The 20,000-nt window shown below is 49.7% G+C and overlaps 3 protein-coding genes across 4 annotated transcripts in view; 2 read left to right on the top strand and 1 right to left on the bottom strand.

Annotated features, from left to right (window-relative positions):
* dennd4c (DENN/MADD domain containing 4C) overlaps positions 1-6,913 on the top strand; it is a 46,686-nt gene extending 39,773 nt beyond the window's left edge. For both annotated transcript variants that reach the window (XM_079757933.1, XM_079757932.1), the window contains 8 exons: positions 774-992; positions 1,889-2,081; positions 2,323-2,433; positions 2,738-2,875; positions 3,345-3,462; positions 3,763-3,919; positions 4,736-4,800; positions 5,043-6,913. In XM_079757933.1, coding sequence (XP_079614059.1) covers positions 774-992; positions 1,889-2,081; positions 2,323-2,433; positions 2,738-2,875; positions 3,345-3,462; positions 3,763-3,919; positions 4,736-4,800; positions 5,043-5,179 — 1,138 coding nt within the window. In that variant the 3' untranslated portion in view covers positions 5,180-6,913. The remainder of the gene's footprint in view (positions 1-773; positions 993-1,888; positions 2,082-2,322; positions 2,434-2,737; positions 2,876-3,344; positions 3,463-3,762; positions 3,920-4,735; positions 4,801-5,042) is intronic.
* Positions 6,914-7,229: 316 nt separating this feature from the next.
* On the top strand, positions 7,230-10,291 carry cdca9 (cell division cycle associated 9; the record flags this gene model as incomplete). The annotated part of the gene is made up of 10 exons (XM_079757770.1): positions 7,230-7,356; positions 7,470-7,601; positions 7,772-7,809; positions 7,892-7,943; positions 8,044-8,102; positions 8,476-8,534; positions 8,882-8,968; positions 9,076-9,154; positions 9,618-9,704; positions 10,244-10,291. 10 exons carry the CDS (start codon positions 7,230-7,232, stop codon positions 10,289-10,291), a joined length of 768 nt encoding a protein of 255 aa, XP_079613896.1.
* Positions 10,292-10,785: 494 nt separating this feature from the next.
* On the bottom strand, positions 10,786-16,342 carry LOC307090884 (perilipin-2-like; the record flags this gene model as incomplete). The annotated part of the gene is made up of 7 exons (XM_079757683.1): positions 10,786-11,328; positions 12,322-12,450; positions 12,864-13,015; positions 13,596-13,833; positions 15,043-15,125; positions 15,710-15,905; positions 16,313-16,342. The coding sequence occupies 7 exons, from the start codon at positions 16,340-16,342 to the stop codon at positions 10,786-10,788; spliced, it is 1,371 nt and encodes a 456-aa protein (XP_079613809.1).
* Between the last annotated feature and the right edge of the window lie 3,658 nt (positions 16,343-20,000).

Genomic DNA, 20,000 nt, shown 5'->3' with positions numbered 1-20,000 from the left:
TTCAGCTCTAAGCTCCTTCAGCTCCAACCTCCTTCAGCTCTAACCTCCTTCAGCTCTAACCTCCTTCAGCTCCAACCTCCTTCAGCTCTAACCTCCTTCAGCTCCAACCTCCTTCAGCTCTAACCTCCGTCAGCTCTAACCTCCTTCAGCTCTAACCTCCTTCAGCTCTAACCTCCTCAGCTCTAACCTCCTTCAGCTCTAACCTCCTTCAGCTCTAACCTCCTTCAGCTCTAACCTCCTTCAGCTCTAACCTCCTTCAGCTCCAACCTCCTTCAGCTCTAACCTCCTTCAGCTCTAACCTCCTTCAGCTCTAACCTCCTCAGCTCTAACCTCCTCAGCTCTAACCTCCTTCAGCTCTAACCTCCTTCAGCTCTAACCTCCCTCAGCTCTAACCTCCGTCAGCTCTAACCTCCTCAGCTCTAACCTCCTTCAGCTCTAACCTCCTTCAGCTCTAACCTCCTCAGCTCTAACCTCCTTCAGCTCTAACCTCCTTCAGCTCTAACCTCCCTCAGCTCTAACCTCCCTCAGCTCTAACCTCCTTCAGCTCTAACCTCCTTCAGCTCTAACCTCCTCAGCTCTAACCTCCTCAGCTCTAAGCTCCTTCAGCTCTAACCTCCTCAGCTCTAACCTCCTCAGCTCTAACCTCCTCAGCTCTAACCTCCTTCAGCTCCAACCTCCTCAGCTCTAACCTCCTTCAGCTCTAACCTCCCTCAGCTCTAACCTCCTCAGCTCTAACCTCCTTCAGCTCTAAGCTCCTTTGTGTGCGGCGCCAGGTTCTTCATGAAGCCCAGCGGGTCGGGGGACAGCATCCACAGCGCCACGGCCCCGCCCACCACCGCCACCACCACCATCAGCAGCAGCAGCAGCTGTGGGGGGGCCAGCAGCCTCAGCTCCTCCACCAACAAGTGCCCCGACCTGCTGGGCTTCCCCCCCGCCGCGTCCGAGGGCTCCGGCGCCGACAGCCCCGGCACACCGTCCGCCTCGCACAAAAGGTACGAACGCAACCGGGGAACCCCCGGCTCATGGGCTAGGGGAACCCCCGGCCTTTCGGCTAGGGGATCCCCCGGCTTATCGGCTAGGGGAACCCCCGGCTTATCGGCTAGGGGAACCCGCTGGTCATGGGCTAGGGGAACCCCCGGCTCACAGGCTAGGGGAACCCCCTGCTCATACGCTAGGCCCTAGCCCATGACCAGAGGGTTCCCCTAGCCCATGACCAGCGGGTTCCCCTAGCCCATGACCAGCGGGTTCCCCTAGCCCATGAGCAGCGGGTTCCCCTAGCCCATGACCAGCGGGTTCCCCTAGCCCATGAGCAGCGGGTTCCCCTAGCCCATGAGCAGCGGGTTCCCCTAGCCCATGACCAGCGGGTTCCCCTAGCCCATGAGCAGCGGGTTCCCCTAGCCCATGACCAGCGGGTTCCCCTAGCCCATGAGCAGCGGGTTCCCCTAGCCCATGAGCAGCGGGTTCCCCTAGCCCATGAGCAGGGGGTTCCCCTAGCCCATGAGCAGCGGGTTCCCCTAGCCCATGAGCAGCGGGTTCCCCTAGCCCATGAGCAGCGGGTTCCCCTATACGATGGCTGAGCTTAGTTATTGACTTTCCTGATTCCATTATTTTTTCAAATAAATTCCCACCAATGTTTCCGTGGGAAATAAACGGTTCCACCGTCCTATGTTTGTCGTTTATTTAATAACTGTTAAGAATGTAGTACACACATTGTATTGGCTATTGACAAGAACGTGCAAATAATACTTAAACCAGCACTGCATCCGTGGGAATCTCTCTGACTGACCTCTGAAGTAGCAGCAGTTCCAACTCGGTCCACTAGTGGCCGCTCATGGGGGAACACACATAATGCTGCTTTAATATCCCGCTCACCCCCCTGTGCCTCCAGCCTGGTCCGGGAGCCGGTGCAGTCGGACCCCCTGGGCCTGCTGGAGCCCCCGGCGGAGGGGAAGCACTCCTCCGGAACCTTCCTGACCCGCAGCAACAGCGTGGGCGGGCCCCTGCAGAGCCTGGACTGCAGCCTGGCCCCCGGCCACGGCGTCTCCACCGCCAGCCTGCCCTGCAGCCTGCAGGAGGCCACGGTGAGCGCCGCCGCCCCCTGGTGGACACACAATTTATTTTTTACTTTCATTACAAACATTTTCCACATTGAAAAAGTGGACAAAACAATGACAGGAAAAAGAGGTCATGGGATGTTGTTGTCAAGCAAGATAGTGTTTCTTGTGTTGTGTGTCCCTATTGCTTCTCTCTTACTGTGATTTAAAAAAATAATAATAATCAGCATCAAAATCTGAGGGTTGTGTGTTGCGGTTTTTCTTCCAGTTTGGCGTGGGCACGAAACGCCCGAACCCCAAACCGGTGTCCGTGCCGTACCTCAGTGCCCTGGTGCTCAGGAAAGAGCTGGAGACCATGTTGGAGAACGAGGGAGACCAGGTGAACACTCACTCACTCACTCACTCACTCACTCACTCTGAGATCTCACTCCCTCACTCACTCACTCTGAGATCTCACTCACTCACTCACTCACTCTGAGATCTCACTCACTCACTCACTCACTCACTCACTCACTCTGAGATCTCACTCACTCACTCACTCACTCACTCACTCACTCACTCAGTCACTCTGAGATCTCACTCACTCACTCACTCACTCAGAAAACCCCAGCTCAACGGTGTGCCTGCTTGGTTTCTGGTGCCGTGTGTCTGTCCTGAGAGCATCTTTGTTACCATGACGACAGGTGCTGTACACCCACAAGTTCCTGAGCCAGCACCCCATCATCTTCTGGAACCTGGTGTGCTGCTTCCAGCGGCTGGAGGTGCCCAGCCACCTGCCCGGCCTTATCTTCACCTCCGAGTACTGCAACAACGGGGTGCAGGTGAGTGTCTCTCTCTCTCTCTCTCTCTCTCTCTCTCTCTCTCTCTCTCTCTCTCTCTCTCTCTCTCTCTCTCTCTCTCTCTCTCTCTCTCTCTCTCTCTCTCTCTCTCTCTCTCTCGCCACGTCAGGCTGTCTCTGTCTTTCTTTATGTCTCTATCAGGCTCTATCAAGGTCTCCCTTTGCCTCGGATTCTCTTTCTCTCTGTTTATGTCTCGGTTTTTCCCTCTCTTGCAGGATTCTAGATTATCCAGAGTGAAATGGCTTCATTTCTGTTGTACATTTCTGTTGCTAAAGCAAGAAAAGTAAAATAAAATGCAGCATAACATTTAAAAAAATCATTAGAATATCCTTCTGTCTGTCCTTCTGTCCTTCTGTCTGTCTGAGTGTCCCTCCTGTCTCTGCCTTGGCCAGTTCTGTGACCCGGTAATGAATATCAACCCCCCGGTAACCCCAGCGTCTGTCTCCCCCAGCTGCCCCTGACCTCCCTGTCCCAGGACAGCAAGCAGGTGTACATCCAGATCCTGTGGGACAACATCAACCTGCACCAGGAGCCCGGCGAGCCGCTCTACGTGCTCTGGAGGACCTTAGGTGAGCCCCCCCCTGCGCCCCCCCTGACATCCGGATGTCCCGCCCTGACACCCGGATGTCCCGCCTCCTGACACACAAATGTCCCGCCCCTGACATCCGGATGTCCCACCCCTATCACCCGGATGTCCCACCTCCTGACACACAAATGTCCCGCCTCCTGACACACGGATGTCCTGCCTCCTGACACACAGACGTCCCGCCCCCTGACACACATGTTGTCCCCCCCCACAACACCCGGATGTCCCCACCCCCCTGACAGGCAGACGTCCCGCCCCCTGACCCCCTGTCTTCCCTTTTCAGAAGCGGACAAGCGGCGGCCGCTGGCTCCCCCCGACCAGCAGGAGGCGCTGACGCTGCTTCACACCATCGCCCGCAGCATCCAGACCAACGACGTGTACGGCCCCATGGACCTGCTGATCAGGGAGCTGAAGAGACGGCCACGCCCCAACCGCCAAAGGCGAGCCCCCCACCTCCTCTGGTCTTTGTGGCGCTGTGTCCCTAAGACGCCGTGTCTTCAAGAGCCCGGGGGACACGGAGCACGGCCAATTTGTGCACAGGGGTTTTTCGAAGCGAGGCGAGGTCGTCAAGACCCACTGGAGGCTTAAACATATAACAAGATATTTTCACTTGCTTGTGTCTTAAGATGACCAGTCAGGGCGGCTCCACAGCGATTTCACTAATGTTGTCGAAAAAAATGACACCCTATTCCTGATTTATTCTAGAAAAAACATTGCTGTTCAGCCCGTACCTCTTTGATTACAAGAATCTTACTATGGACCCTCACCATATACCCCTCCCACTCATGCTAAACCCCTCCCACTCATGCTAAACCCCTCCCACTCATGCTAAACCCCTCCTACTCACGCTAAACCCCTCCCACTCATGCTAAACCCCTCCCACTCACGCTAAACCCCTCCCACTCACCCTTAACCCTTCTGACTCATGCTAAACCCCTCCCACTCATGCTAAACCCCTCCCACTCACACTAAACCCCTCCCACTCATGCTAAACCCCTCCCACTCACCCTAAACCCTTGACTCTTGCTATACCCCTCCCACTCACCCTAAACCCTTCTGACTCATGCTTAACCCCTCCCACTCATGCTAAACCCCTCCCACTCACGCTAAACCCCTCCCACTCATGCTAAACCCCTCCCACTCACCCTAAACCCTTGACTCTTGCTATACCCCTCCCACTCACCCTAAACCCCTCCCACTCGTGCCAAACCCCTCCCACTCACCTTAAACTCTATTCCCCTGTGTCCGTTCCCCAGGAGCATCTACAGAGAGATCCTGTTCCTCTCGCTCGTGGCTCTGGGCCGGGAAAACATCGACGTTGGTAAGCGGCCCTCCTCCCCTCCCAGTCTCGCTGCAGTTGTGCTGAACAAAGTACAATTTGATTTCAAAAGAGAGCAAAGGCAGCGACACTTTTTGATGTCACTAAAACACGGGAAAAAGGACGATTTTCATTGGCTTCTAAAGGCTAATCACACCAACCCTTTTAACCATACCAGCACACACCTAAACCCCTCCCCCTGTTACGGCCGCCCTAACCCCCTTCCTCCCTCCCCCCTCCTGCAGAGGCGTTTGACAAGGAGTACCGACAGGCCTACGACAACCTGAGCCCGGAGAAGCTGAAGACGCTGCGTGCGTTCGACCAGCCGCCCAGCGCCAAGGCCCAGTGGTGCCTGAAGTGCTTCGGCAGCCCCATCATCTGAGCTTTTGGTTCCCCCTGCTGGTGGTGGAGTGGAACTGCAGCCCCATCATCTGAGCGTTAGCTCCTCCTAGTGGCGATGGCGTGGAACTGCAGCCCATGCTTCGGTCAAAACACGGCACACGTCTAGGAAATGAATAGAATGGGGGACGAGGCTAAAAGTGGAGAGAGACGATTGTTTAAAGCTTAAAATGTTCTCTACAAATTGTCCATGAATGGTACTTATGGCGACAAAAATAGAAAAAAAAAAGTTTTGACTGCTTTCTTAGGAATTATTTTTGCCTTTCCGATGTTTTAAGGGGCTAATTAGGTCTATAGTTATATGGATGCGCGTGACTTTGAGCGTGATTATGAATTGCTGGTGGAAACGAGAGCGATGACGTTTGGCAATGAGTGTGTGACGTCGTTCCAGCGATGACCGCCTCTGCTTTCACCGCCGAACTGTGTCCGTGCGCCTCTCCTGTCTGTGCACTTTCTGTAAACTGTAACACACGTCCGTCTATATCTCTGTACATATATATGTACCATAGGAAACACGTCATTACGAGGTTGGCCTTTTCTTAAGGCGCGAGTCTTGAAGACGCTTGGGTTTTTTCTGACTTTTTCTCTGCCCAACCAAGTCTTAACTACGATGAATGTCAAACGTTTCGCCTAAACGCGTGGAACCTGTATAATATGTGTATGCTGCTCATCTGCAACGGGCGAAGACAACGGGGGACGCCTACAGACAATCTAGTTTTGTTTCCAAAACATTCCACAAGCCCCTCTACTTAATACACGCCCCTTCTGTTTGTTGTTCTCTCATGAAACCACTTGGGGGCGCTATAGGACCGCTGACTGGACGAGAGGGATGGCACTACTGATAAAAGCAGGGTTTTTTGTTAGCGATCTCTGTATTCCAGGTCTTATGGGAGCTTGAGATGAGTTCTACTTCAGGGAAAGATAACGACGGCACACGCAATACTGCAAAAGAAGAAGACTAAAACAAATTTAGAAACGTCTGTTCTGTGATGTAATCCAGCTTCCATTGGCCGGTGTTGACCTGTTGAACCGCTTACTGATGATGAGACTAGGGACCGACTTCCCAAGAATACTATAAATTATTCTTAACATAGTTTTATCTGCCACATTGGAGTTGGCTTTTAACGACGACACATTGTAAATGGTTTTCCATCTGTTTTCAATGTTTTCTTTTTATGTAATATAAATTCAATGGTGAATATTCAAGCTGGGTGGCACTCGATGTTAAAATGTTGTCTTAATACCTGCTGGTCCTGAGAGCGTCCATCGTCTGATCGGGAGGACCTGAAGACCTGAACTGTCTTGTATAAATACTTAAATGAAAAAGGAAGAAAAAAAACAATGATGAATTTGCACTGCTTAGATGAATAGCTGGCCTTCACCCTGACTCGTTTTGGTGATCTGACTTCTGGCAAAACAGACAGCCGGCAACACGTGTCTATCTGCTCCAAAGGTAAAAATATTAAAAAGGCTGTGACGGCTATTTTTTTATTTTTTGTAAGTGTTGCAGGCCTCATTGGGCTTCAGTTACACCCGGAGCACACTTACCCATACTCCATGTGTCATTGTGAATATAGCGTCTCCTCCTGAGACGCTGAGATGTATTGTAAGGTTGTACATAAAGGACTTGTGGTTACCGTGTTCCGTCCCGGAATGAGTTCATGTCTTCACACAGTTGTTGCGCTGCAATAAATAGGGTGGTCCTGATTTACAATTGTGCATTTTGTGTGGATTTATTTTATATTTTCTATATACATTTTTATAAGTGCTGGAGGGCTTTGTGGCGTATAGGCTATATATATATATATATATATATATTATATATATATATATATATATACACACTAACATTGTCGTGTACATATAACGAGGGTTTCAATTGGCATTGTGGCGTACGAGGTGTCTCATCACAGGCGTCAATTAACAATTAGGCTACAGGCTGCTGATTGCTCCCTTTAGGAATCGGCGGATGTAATAAATAAGTGAGGGAAGTGTGCGTTTATCCTGTAAGGACTGCACCGACGGGAGAGAACATGTCGCCTAGAAGAACCAGAAGCTCGGCGGAGAAATTCCGCAACTCTAGTCAAGTCCCACAACAGGAGGCCGCGGAGCTCCGGAGCAACCGCTTCACTCTGTTCATCCAGCAGTTTGAGAAGGAAGGTGCTTAGCGCCTCTCGTTCACCCACAAAGAACTCCTTCGGGCTCAACGATCAGTCAAGGAATGAATCACTCAGTCGATCAATCAAAAGTAACTATCAGTTGTGTTTCTCCAGCCCAAGAGAGAATATCGGAGATGGAAGCCAAGATGGACAACATGTTGAAGACTGTGGATAAGTTCTTCAAAGTGGAGCTGATGAAGATGCCTCCTTCCCTTCAGCGGTCCCTCATAGGGGACTTAATCGACAGTAAGGCTGGATTTATTAATTAGGCCTATGAACAATGTTATGTATCATATTGAGACCTAACCAGTGGGCCTTTTGCTTTGTGGCAAAATAATATTTGGTCCGACAAAACCCTTTTTTTTTTTTCTCTACCTTGATAAACTCTTGGACTAACGTTACTCTAAACCGCCTAGATGGAGTCACTTCAAGCGACGTTTCTATTGCTATAAAGGTGAGGCACTGATCAAGCATTCTATTAAAGGGTGTTTTAATCAGCTGCATGCTGTCATATCTGCACCTTTCTATTAATTCAGACTAATTCACCAGAGATCCAGCGGCCCCTGAAGAGGACGTCCAGTAGAAAAGGTGATGCGGTTGTGTGTAGAGCTACCCTCAGAAATGCAGGAAGAACTTTTAATGATCTATCTGTTCAGGATAAAGGGAGTTTCTGTTTCTCCATTCAAAGGTCGGAGTTCCCCCGCTGAATCAGTCCAGGGTCAGAAACCTTCAGCAAAGACCCAAACGGTCGGTCACATTGGGGAAATTATTAACGTTCATTTTCTTAGACCCTGTGTGATTGGTTGAGGCTGAACTTGTTTGTGTACCATTATTATATAACGTATTTGTCACTAGTGGGATCATCCAAAAGGATTTGATTACGTTTTGAATTGTAGCATGCTGTGAAATGCACATGCTTAATTTATTTTAACTCGTCTCTTGTACCAAATGAAATGATACATTTACATCTACAATTATATCAATACAATCTGTTTAAATGAAATCATGGGAAGACCAAAATGTATAACTTCCGACTCGTCTAATTGAATCGAATGGAGAGATGAAGATTCGTTTTTTTTTAAAGTTGACATTGCCCCTTATGTCGTTCCTTTCATTCCAGGGAGGAAAGGCGGCCAGGAGCAGAGGTTTGGTCCTCAGCACCAGCGCTGGAAATCTCGGGTAACGCCTCACACCTAAGGCTCAGTTATGGTTCCACGTCGACGCAACGCAACGACCATGCTGACGCCTCGACGCAGTCGTAAACCTGTTCTGGTTCTGTCGGGTATTAGTGAGCGGACCCATCACAGCCCTTGCTGCTTCGACGCAAGGTTCGATTTTTTTGGAAGGTGCACGTCAGGCCCTTGCGGTGGACGCAAGGAGGGTCCCTAAGCACGTAAGGGGTCTGTAAACCCTCTTTCCTTGCGTCAACGTGGAACCATAATCACCCCTTACGACCTCTTATAATCTCCTCTCTGAAGCAACTCGCCGCTACGGCGATGTTTAATCCGGACTCTCCCTGGCCCCAGGTTTCCGTCGGGCACCGTGAAGAGAACGCTGAGCCGCGTGGCCAAGGGCGCCGACCCGGTCGCCAAGACGAGGCAGGCCAAGCTGCGGTGGGTTGGTGCTGCCCGCCATTTTGTCCCCCAAGGATCCAAATGGATTCCTGTTGCAGCCTGTTGACATGTTGCCGTGTCGTTCTGAACCCCCCCCCCCCCCACAGGGCGGTGTCGTCTGCAGGGGACCTGTGTTCGGTCGCGGGTTGTAATCCTCACGTGACCATCACCACCTCCCAGGGCCAAGTACGGACACGTTGGCTCATCTCCAACGGCCATCGTCTGACTAACGCGGTGCCGCTCGTAGCGCTGTCTAGGGGCCGACTGCTGCTAGGGGCCCGGGCGGGGGGAGGGGGGGGGGGGGAGACTAGGTTAGGTCTGTTGCATGAGACTAGCAGACTTGGAGTAATGAGAGATGTCTCAGCTTGTCCTGCTATGACGTCTCTGTGTAAAGAGGACATTGCTTTGTATCCCCCTTGAAATGGATGAATGCTGATGTCAATTAATATCTCCGATGCCTTATTTAGACCACATGGTATTCACGCTAGCATCAGTACCTCATTGGACCACATGTTTGCAGTGCTAGCCCTAAATAGCTTCTTCTACACATGGTGGCCAACAGTGTACCAGGTTTTGGAGGTCAGGGATGGCCATGCAGAGACGGCACCAGGTGGCAGCCGGTTGATGGCTTGTATGTTCTCACCCGCAGAGGTTCTGCCTCTCTGAGGAGACCAAAGATGACATCTCCCTGGACCTGCTGGATGATGTGGCCATGTTCCAGATCCAGAAGCTTATGGTACGTCATCCCTCCGCCCTCTCCGAAGGGAACATCTAGTTAGGACATTTGTGACGACCCCCTGCACCCCCTTTGGGTCATAGCTCCCACAACAAGGGCAGGGCCTCGGAGTCATAATGACCTAACTGACCACCCCTCAGTACTGAGGCTGGGGTTGTATAAGCAGGTTTTCAGTTTCTGTAAGGCACCCTTTCGGTTGATGCCGGCATTCTACTGCCTTACTCTTTCACATTGGCACTTTGCGGTATTTTTTCTTTAACTCTTTAGTTTCACATCGAACATACACACGTTTACTCCAAGTAGAGCATGTTTTGCAATAAACATTTACCGTTAATCTAGTAAGCTGTGCAGATTGGAATGACTGTAGTCCAAACAAACGACTACCCTGACATAACCGGCTAATCAGATAATGTTTTCTTGCCCTTTTAGAAATGCTTTTAGGTTGTTGTGCGTGAGGTCCTGGTGGGCCCGTAGCTATGGCTGGCGTAAATTCACTCCTGGTTTTATGTTCATTGTATTTCTGACTGCCCTACCTCCAGAGGCTGATGGACTATCTGTCCAGTAAGGCGAAGCCCGCTGAAGAATAGTGAACTGCATGTGTGGTGTGTTTTATGTATTTAGCACTGGAACCAAAATGTGGGACCTGTGAAAGTTGTTTGTGAACCTTGTCTTTTTATGTTAATATAAAATAAAGCCTTTATTTCTCCTACTTGGTCGATGATGAAATTTTTTTTTTAAGCTGCTCTGAATCTCTTCACTTTATGACTTTATTAAAATGGCTTGTAGAACAGCTATTCAACTGCCAAACAAACAAAGTACAGTTGAGATATAAAGCATGTGTTTATTGGGCCGTCTAGCCTTTTTTGAAGGGGAAAACATGAGATTACATTCTGCCTAGAATAAGCTTAGACTTTCCAACATTATTTGACTGGTCACACATGTTTAAAGCCGTGGCTTCTGAAATGCAGACATGGAAACGACATGGTTAAAGTCGTTCCAGTAAGAAGTTCATGACAGGCCAGTCAAAAGTCTACGTTAAAAAAAAATATATATATATAGTTGTGCAGAAATGAAATCAGTGCTAAAAGCCGACTTGCAGGGAATCCATCTTCTGCATCTCGGCCCCCCAGACCTCCTGCTGCTGAACCGCCGGCCCCCAGGGAGAGGGCTCTGGGGGCCCGCCGCGCTGTGGGCTGGGGTCCCTGCTGGAGGGGCTCTGGTCCGCCGGGCCAGGGGCCTGGGCGGGGGGCGTCGGTGGCGTTGCGACCTCGGGCGTCGACTCCCCGGGGCGGGCGGGGCTGGGCAGGCGGGGGTAGAAGGGCCCCACCAGCCAGTTGAGCGGCGTGTTGTTGACCAGGTAGTCCAGGACGTGGTCCAGGGACCGCTTCACCTGGCCCAGCCGCGCCTTCCCGCCGGCCAGCGCGCCCTCGGGTAGGGCGCCCACGCCGGCCGCCGCGAGGCTGGCGTAGACGTTGGAGGCGGAGCGGCCCAGCGAGCGCGCCTCGCGCTGGAGGTGGCGGGGAAGGCCCTGCAGACCGGATGCCAGCGTGAGGCAGGTGGTCTGCAGCTGCTGGGAGAGGGAGGCGGCCAGGGGGCGGGGCTCCAGGGGGCGGGGCTCCGCGGCCTGCAGGGGAGGGAGGAGAGAAGGAACCGTTCAGCTGGGATATGCACTAGCTGCGTTCGAAATCGTTCCCTCTTCACTCACTCACTATTCCCTATATAGTGTTCATGATACAGGGCACTATATAGGGAACAAACGAGAAAATGAGAATTCGGACCCTACGCTGAACATTTTTAAACGTCTTTTGCGTCAGTAAATGCGGAGGGTATTAGTGTGACGCAGACAGCTGCGCCCACATCATGTAAACAAACCGGGCACCCACGAGGAAAGCTGGAGGTTGTATTGATGTTGAATGTTACATTTCCTTGATCAAGGTTTTTCTTATTAATTTTGAATGTTACATTTTTTTATGTTAAATCCCAAATAAATTGTTGACATTTCTAAACGAAAGCCGGAGACTCCATCATCAAATGTATTCGTTTTCGCGGTTATTCAGCTTCTTCTCCTCCGGAAAAACACGACCGCATTGCATTGTGGTATACGGGAGTAACATGTTGGGAACGTCGTATGTACACTCAAATTTTGGGTATTTTAAGTGCACTATATAGTGCATGAAATTAACCACTGAGAATTCGAACACCACTACAAAATGGCGAGCACCCTATATAGTGCACTATATCCGTGATAGGGAACGATTTCGAACACAGCTAATGTCTCTTAGGTCACCTTTGGCTTTAAACAGCCTCACCTGGCATTCTGATTGGACTCTGAGGCTGTGCAACTGTTGTGCGTTGAGTAATAAGTGTGCGCCACACCACACTCTGAGATCTCCTACATGACAGCGTTCTACTGGGGGGGGGGGGGTCAAGCCTCCTAGGTGTAAAGCACTGGGAGAGGCCTTGGGTTTGAAGGTGCCTCATGAATAAACACGCCATTGTTTAGAGATCCAGCAGCCCCACAATAACACTCGTTGCTACAGGTCAGAGCTGCCATCACTGCATGAGCTCCGGTGAGAGGCTGGACCACCTGGGGGGTCCAGAGTGCAGCCCGCCTCACCTCAGGGTTGGGGTCCTCGTTCTCCTCCTCACCCCGGGGCGAGGTGCTGATCCTCCGCTCCACCAATGAGCTCAGGGTATTGTACACCTTCCTGTTGGCCCCGCCCACGTTCCTCCGGGCAAAATCGAACTGCCACCAGGACGAAATCAGAGAGAGAGACTTTGGGTTAGTAGGAATGTGTTCTTGCGGTTTACATTTAGGGCATTTAGCTGACGCTTTTATCTGAAGCGACTTACAAACCATTCATGCACACATTCACACACCGACGGCGGAGTCAACCACGCAAGGCGACAGCCGGCTGGTCTGGAGCAGTCAGGGTGAGGGCGTCTCGCTCAGGGACACCTCGACAATCTGATAGGAGGAGCCGGGGATCGAACCAGCACCCTACCGGTGACCAGCCGACCCGCTCTACCTCCTGAGCCACTGCCGCCACATCACTTTAACAACTCATATTCTGTGTTTTCTTTTGTGTTTTTTTTAGCTAAACAGAGAAATGCAAGCGGGAGGCGTGGGCATGTGCCCCCTCCCAGCAGGAGACCCACCAGGTTCGCGGTGTGGGGCAGCTGGGCGATGGCCTCGTGGCTCCTCTGCTTGGCCCCTCGCACCCTGGCCAGGGCCCGGCCGTACGCCCGGCTGCGGAGCCGCGTCGAGAGAGCCCCCAGGCGGCCGTAGTAGCTGGGCCCGCTCTCCAGCTCTGTAACACGGCGGCGGGATTAGTACCGGGGCTTACAGACGCTTTTCGCGCTCCATGGTTTAACTTGGGTTTGAGCAACAACAAAGGTTGCTGGTTCATCTGAAAGCCCCGTAGGGTTCGCCGAGGAACGGATTAACGTCCCTGCTAGCCGGGGGGGCGATCAGGACGCATGTGATGGGGGTTAGTCAATAGCGCCTCACAAAGCGCTGAAATGTTCTCTTTTTGAACTCCTGATCCGGAACTCAAAGTCCGGTTCCCAGAGTTGTTTTGCTGAGCTAGTTTTAGCACAGGGCTCTGCTGTGGACATACAACCTCTAAAGAACAACTCGTTATCGATCAATATTGGATTATACGAACATTTGACCAAAAGACGAAACAAAAGGAATACATATATATGCAATAATATATATTCTATAATATGTATTAGTATATATGTATGCTAATATATATAAGCACATATGTGCTATAATATATAGTAGCATATAAATGCTATATAAATGCTAATACAGCATAAAGAATGGTTGGTTAGTATTAGTATATCAGTATATTCGTAGTGGGGGTGTCTAAGGTGTCCGCTCACCCGTCTCTTCTGGGCTGGGGGGGAGGTAGTGCTCAATCAGGTCCTCAGAGGTGCTCAGGGCTTTGTCCACCCCCCCGCTGAACACCGCCTTGGTACGGTCCACCCCCCCGCTGACCACCGCCTTGGTACGGTCCACCCCCCCGCTGACCACCGCCTTGGTACGGTCCACCGCGCCCCTTAGCCGGTCTGACACCTTCTCCCTGGCAACCGTCACAGCCCCGGTGGCGTTGGACACGATCTGGGGGGGGAGAGAGAGAGAGAGAGAGAGAGAGAGAGAGAGAGAGAGAGAGAGAGAGAGAGAGAGACAGAGAGAGGGAGAGCGAGACAGAGACAGAGAGAGAGAGGGATGGAGTGGGGGGGGAGAGAGAGAGAGAGAGAGAGAGAGAGAGAGAGAGAGAGAGAGAGAGAGAGAGAGAGAGCGAGAGAGAGAGACAGAGAGAGAGGGAGAGAGAGACAGAGACAGAGAGAGAGAGGGATGGAGTGGGGGGGGGGGGAGAGGGAGAGGGAGACAGAGAGACAGAGAGAGACTGATAAGCACCGGTGTGCCAGCCAGATGACCTTTGACCCTGGGGTTGAGCCAGGCCTTGGGAGGGGTCCATGGTGTGAGATGGGGGGGGGGGGGGGGGGGGGGGGGGGCTGTGGGCCCTGGCCCTTTGTTGTTTACAACACCTTACAGGGTACGGACCCCTTACGTCCTTGCGGACCTTCCTTGCGTCCACAAGCGCCTGACGGGCGCCTCCCACAAATGGTCACCTTCTGTCGAGGCGACGCAGGGAACGGGAATACGGCCCATGGTTTAGAATAGTTTAGAGCATTCTGATTGGCCGAAGTGCATGTTGGGAGAGCAACACAATGTGGGATGTGAATCGGATCCTGAAGACTGCTCGCGAGTTCATTGCAAACCAACTCGGGTTTCTGTAGCTACTGTGTGCAGTCGCAATAAGGCCTTGATCATTCAACCCCAGTCCTTCTCGACCTCTCGTATTAGGCCGTGGGTTTATCCACAACACTTTCACGTGTCAACCATCATGCACATGTCAACATCATGCATCATGCACATCATGACCTCGTATGTGTCATACATTTGACATAGATCTTGGGATAATTCACTTTTTTACCATACACATGTTTCCTCCTGCGTAGTTTGAGATTGTCTCCCTCACTGCCGAGCATTAGTGAATGCTGTCTCTGATCCATATTCTACATAAAAGCTTCATTGAATTGGTTGAAATGAAGTACAACTCCTCCCCTTCCTTTCATGATGATTTCAACACTTAACCAACTGTGGGCAGAGATCAAGGCTGCACCAACCAGTTCTGGATCAGCGCCGTTAAAACATCGAGGCGTCTGCCAACTCCATCGTTGTGAAAGCTTGTGGGAGGTCGGGGGTTATGGACGAGATGTGCCAATCGTGACGGTCAGTGGTCCGATGGGATTGTTTGTCTACCTGATCAGACGGCTGCTGAAGTATTGGCAAGGTCTTCTCAATCTGGTCCAGACCTTTGCAGGCCAGCTGGTTGGCAATGGCAACTGTGGGGGTAGAAGAGAAACAAAACAGTGTATGTGGGTGACAAGGTCCGAGCTAAACCCTGTTCTATAGAAAATAAACATCTTGATGTGTTCACTGTACTTCACTGTACTTCGCTAGGCTACTTAAGGGTAGGGTCGTTCCAGATTGTTCTAGACAACGCTGTCATCGTTTAACCGTCCAGAACGACGCTATGTTAAGGGTGCAGGGGATGAAGAATAACTTTGCTATATGTAGAGCTTTGTTGTGTACGTGCTTGGCACATCCTCACTGTACCGACAGATATATTGTTGTTTCTCTTTCTTCTGACAAATGTACTTATTGTAAGACGCTTTGGATAAAAGCCTCTGCTAAATGCCCTCAATACCAATGTAAATATAACGCTGACTTTTACTTTATAAACAGACTGACGCATTTCATAATGAGTAACTAAGCTCTCTTAGGAACTGGGTGAGAGGTTATACAGTAAGGATCACGTTCCCAGTGTTCCACTTCCTGGTGTCGCATTTCAGATCCCCATCGTCAACGCGCTTCAGACCCGGAATCAACCGGCGCGAAGCGGTTGAGGTGGGTTCTCTCTCCTTACGCTGGGGCTCAAGCCTGCCGATGAGGGGCTGGGCGGTCGTCATGGCGACGGCGGTGAGGGCCCACACCCCCCTCTCGGCGGCGTGGCACACGGAGGCCAGGACGGGGTGGTGGTCCCGCGTGGAGCAGTACGCACTGAGGACCAGGCCGTAGGTGGAGCTGACCAGAGGCAGGCTGGAGACACGCCCCATCGCGCTCTGGGGTCAAAGGTCAGAGGTCAGAGGATGAGGATAGGGCTGATGTGTCGGCTATGAGTGACAGGTGTCTCTGAACGAGGGAGGGGGGGGTTTTGTGGTGCTGATGAGACTGACTGAGATTGTGTCGTCGGGATGTGCGATGTGTGAATCGTTGACGAGTGTTTTTATAATGTCTGTTTTGTTGTTAATGTTGTATAGTGTTGATATCATAAGATTAAGACATATTACAGTTATTCTGAGTCTGAAACATAAATGAGTCTTGACTTCCAATTTAAATGTTCAGTTAACTAAATGAGGTAATATCACCAAATATTAGCCTACCACATTTCTCTAAAGATAAAACACGAGATAGTCAATATCTATTGACCAACTGTTCTGCTATACAAATATTGCAGTATTGCTCTCACCTGATTTGAGACAACTTCGACCTCTGACATCTGTTGAGAGAGAGAGACAGATGGATGGATGGATGACAAACTAAATGTCAAACCAAATTTTGTATATCACTGTACCGTTATTACCCAAAATATATGACCATAATTGTTAAGTTCGGTATGACTCTATAATAACAATAAGAAATAATAAGAAAAATGAGAGTGAATTGAAATGAGAGAGAGAGAGTGAGAGAGAGGCAGAGAGAGGTAGAGAGAGAGAGAGAGAGAGAGAGAGAGAGAGAGAGATGGATGGATGGATAGATGGATGAAAAACTAAACTTCAAACCAAACGTTATATGTCACTGTACCGTTATTATTACCCAAAATATATGACCATAATTGAAATAAGTTCGGTATGACTTTTTATTCTACCCAGTTTAGACAGTTGTGATTGACTTGGCTCAAAATTGCGTACCTCTTGGGGGGACCACAGTCCCTCCAAGAGGCACGCAGACTGAAGACCCCCGCATGGGAAATCAGCCCGTGCCCCTCCAAGCTGTGCACGAGCTGAAGACCGCTGTTTTGACTAAAACACTAAAGAAAAGACTTCTTATACGCTTCTGTCAGGACCCTGAGAGCCGCTGTGCCACCCAATAAACTATAGTATTGGTTAACCACATGGTAAACTATCGATGAACCACCTCAGGAAGTCATAGAGGGGGTCAATGCCGTGCCTTATCAGGTGGAACCCTTCGCTTCTCGACGCTCCCCAGGGGGCCAAGAAAACCAACCCAAAACCAACAAAAGGCAACTAGAGAAATGGAATGGGAAAATATAATTTTCCCACTACAGTGAGTATAACTAAGATGCAATCAATACAAGACACATGAAAACGAGACTATATTCAGAGAACAATGGTCGCTGTTGTATTAAATATAAAAATACAAGACATCAATGGCCTTACCTTTCTCTGAAGTGTTGAGGTTCGCACAGTGCGCACACCGAGCAGGTTGAGGAGTTGTAAGTAACGGGGATCGTCGGTCAATATTTATACGCCCTCTTATCTCGAGACCTGGCTCTGAGAGTGACGTCAGCCAGGCGGCACGCTTCCTCTCCAGGGCAAAGGCAAAGGGAAAAGTCGCTTCACTGAAGCGCAAGGTTTTTTTAATGTGTTTATATTTCTTTCGTCAAAATACGTTGGATTCTAGCCTGAATAAACTTTTTCAGGTAAAAAATGACGGAATATTTTGTTGATCCGCAAATCACTGACTTCAGGAGCAGGATTGATTTAATTTGTGCATCAGCATATAGAAAGATCTATTTTTATATGTAGGCTATAACAGACCTTCTTGGAATGGGGTGAGGGGTTAGATGCTGAAACATTAGGGGGTTTTCTTGTAGTGAAGCCACGTATAAGTTCATAGTATTTTACGAGACCACGCGGCAGGTGAAATCAATCACCAGGACGTCATCCCTGAACTGCAGTTTGGTCTCCACGCCCTAATGGTTTGATCGGCGCTGGAGTGAAGGTTTTACAACGGGGACTTCCTAAAGACATGTCGTGGCGTGTGGACTTTTAGTCCCACTATAACATCATGTCATTTATTGAATCTTTCTTTTTATTTGACGTGTGTTTTATGGAGGCCTGATTGCAGGCGACAGTACCATTTCAATTCTCCTTTAGGCCTCATGATGCATGGGCACTGCACTTTACTTTACAACACCAGCACACACATGGTCATCAAAGTAAAAGCTCGATCCGGTTTATTGCCTCATTAACTTTAAAAGTAAAGGTCCCTTTTTAAGAAATGAATACATGGATTGCATCAAGCTATACATTTGATGTAAACTTTTGTAAACAAATTAAAAAAGTCGCAACATGAAAGTACATAGGCCTACTTAAGTGGGATACTGTATACTGTAGCTTATGACATAGGCTACATATTTCTAACAAGAGAGTTACAGAAAGTTAAGATCGAGTTTCATTGGCCTGATTCTGCTTAGAAAACGGAACTTGATATTATATACACTCTCAGCGACTAAATAATGCAACGCAGCTGATTTTTTCAGCTGCATTGCATTAAGTGATATTTCATCAAATATCTGATTTGAATATTAACTCAATGGTTCCCTCTTGTGGCTGACATCAGCTCAGCAGTCCGCCGGAGTCCCAGTGGTGCTTAGCTGATGGTCCCCACCAGAGGGCGCCATTGAGTTAATACGACGTTAAACGTTCACTTCATAAACTCAAATCCCAAACCAAGCGCAAGTTATCATACACTGTGAGGACGTGTCATACTTATAGCCTAAATAACGCTCCCTCTAGTTTCTGAAAAGGGTTTAGCGGATCTATTTTGTAAGTAAATGGAATATAATAATCAAGTATGTTTCAGATGGTGTATCATCCCATGAAAATAACCTTAGAATGAGCCAACTTTCAGATCATAGCCAACACCTTTGACAACATAACAGTATTTTTTATTTGCTTCTTTGCTTTATTCTCCATTGAATCATGGATACTTTTAACTTTAATTCCATTTACCTTTAAAAGTCTATATTTTAATACCACATGGATTCATTTGAACTTATAACAAGGGTTCATGATGTAGACAACATGCCACACACACACGCACACGAACGCGCACACACACACACACACATGCTCACATTCACACACGTGTGGTCCCATTATGTGGCCATGCCGGGTGGCCACATAATGGGACCACACGTGTTTGAATGTGAGCGTGTGTGTGTGTGTGTGTGTGTGTTTGTGTGTGTGTGTGTGTGTGTGTGTGTGTGTGTGGGCGCGAGCCTCCAGACCAACAGATCCAACAAGGCCGCTGCCGCCGTCTGGCTCGGTTTGATGAAACATTGATGGAGTGCGGCGATCGCTGGAGACGTGGAGATGACATTTCAGCCGGGTGAATCGAATTCAGCCAAGTGAGGGTGTAGAGGACCTGATCATATCGGTTCGAAACCAGGAGAGAGCATCAGAGTAATCGATCCAAAGTGGACGTCTGAGGTTTGAATTATTTTGATTTCCTCCGGGCATCAGAGTTCGTGACCTTAAGGGCCAAGATAAACCTTAAGTCGTTTGGACTTTGTGTCAAAAAACGTTGTTTGTATAAGTCGGTAAATATTAGTAGTTGTTTTTTTAACATCAGCATGTTCTCTCTGTCTCTCTCTGTGTATATTCTTTATCACAAAATCAATTTGTGCTCCTAGTGAAGAAACCTCGTTCCCTCTGTGCTGCGTTTCAAAACCACCAAGATCAGCTTCCCTGAGAGTCTCCACAGGAAGGGACTGATCACAGTCAACCCGGCCTCCTTATGTCCTCACAGGGCGATCAATGATCGCATTGGGACTATAAAGAAAGGAATCAGACGACAACCTCATATTAAGTCTGTTTTATCCCTTTCATAATAAACTACAGCCGGTGGAAACGTTGTAGTGAATCAGAGCCGCTCGTAAAAAAGTATGTTCAAAGCTGCGGATTAAACTGAGTTGTTCCTTTGATGTGTCCCATATCATTGTATTGGCATCCTCCCTCTCTCTGCTACGGGTCATCTTGCGGCGTACGACCACGGTGACCTCTCCCTGTCCCGTGACCTGTGTGGAAATGAATCCCTCAACCCTTTTTATTGACGAGAGAAAAAACAAAAAACTTAGCATCTCTGCGTTGCGGCTTGTGGAACAATGGCTCCAAACAGGAGCAGAGGGG

This window comes from Pollachius pollachius, assembly GCF_949987615.1.
Source record: "Pollachius pollachius genome assembly, chromosome: 20".
NCBI classification, from domain to species: Eukaryota; Metazoa; Chordata; class Actinopteri; order Gadiformes; family Gadidae; genus Pollachius; species Pollachius pollachius.
Note: the sequence above shows the minus strand (reverse complement) of the source record. Positions and strands in the feature narration are given on the sequence as shown.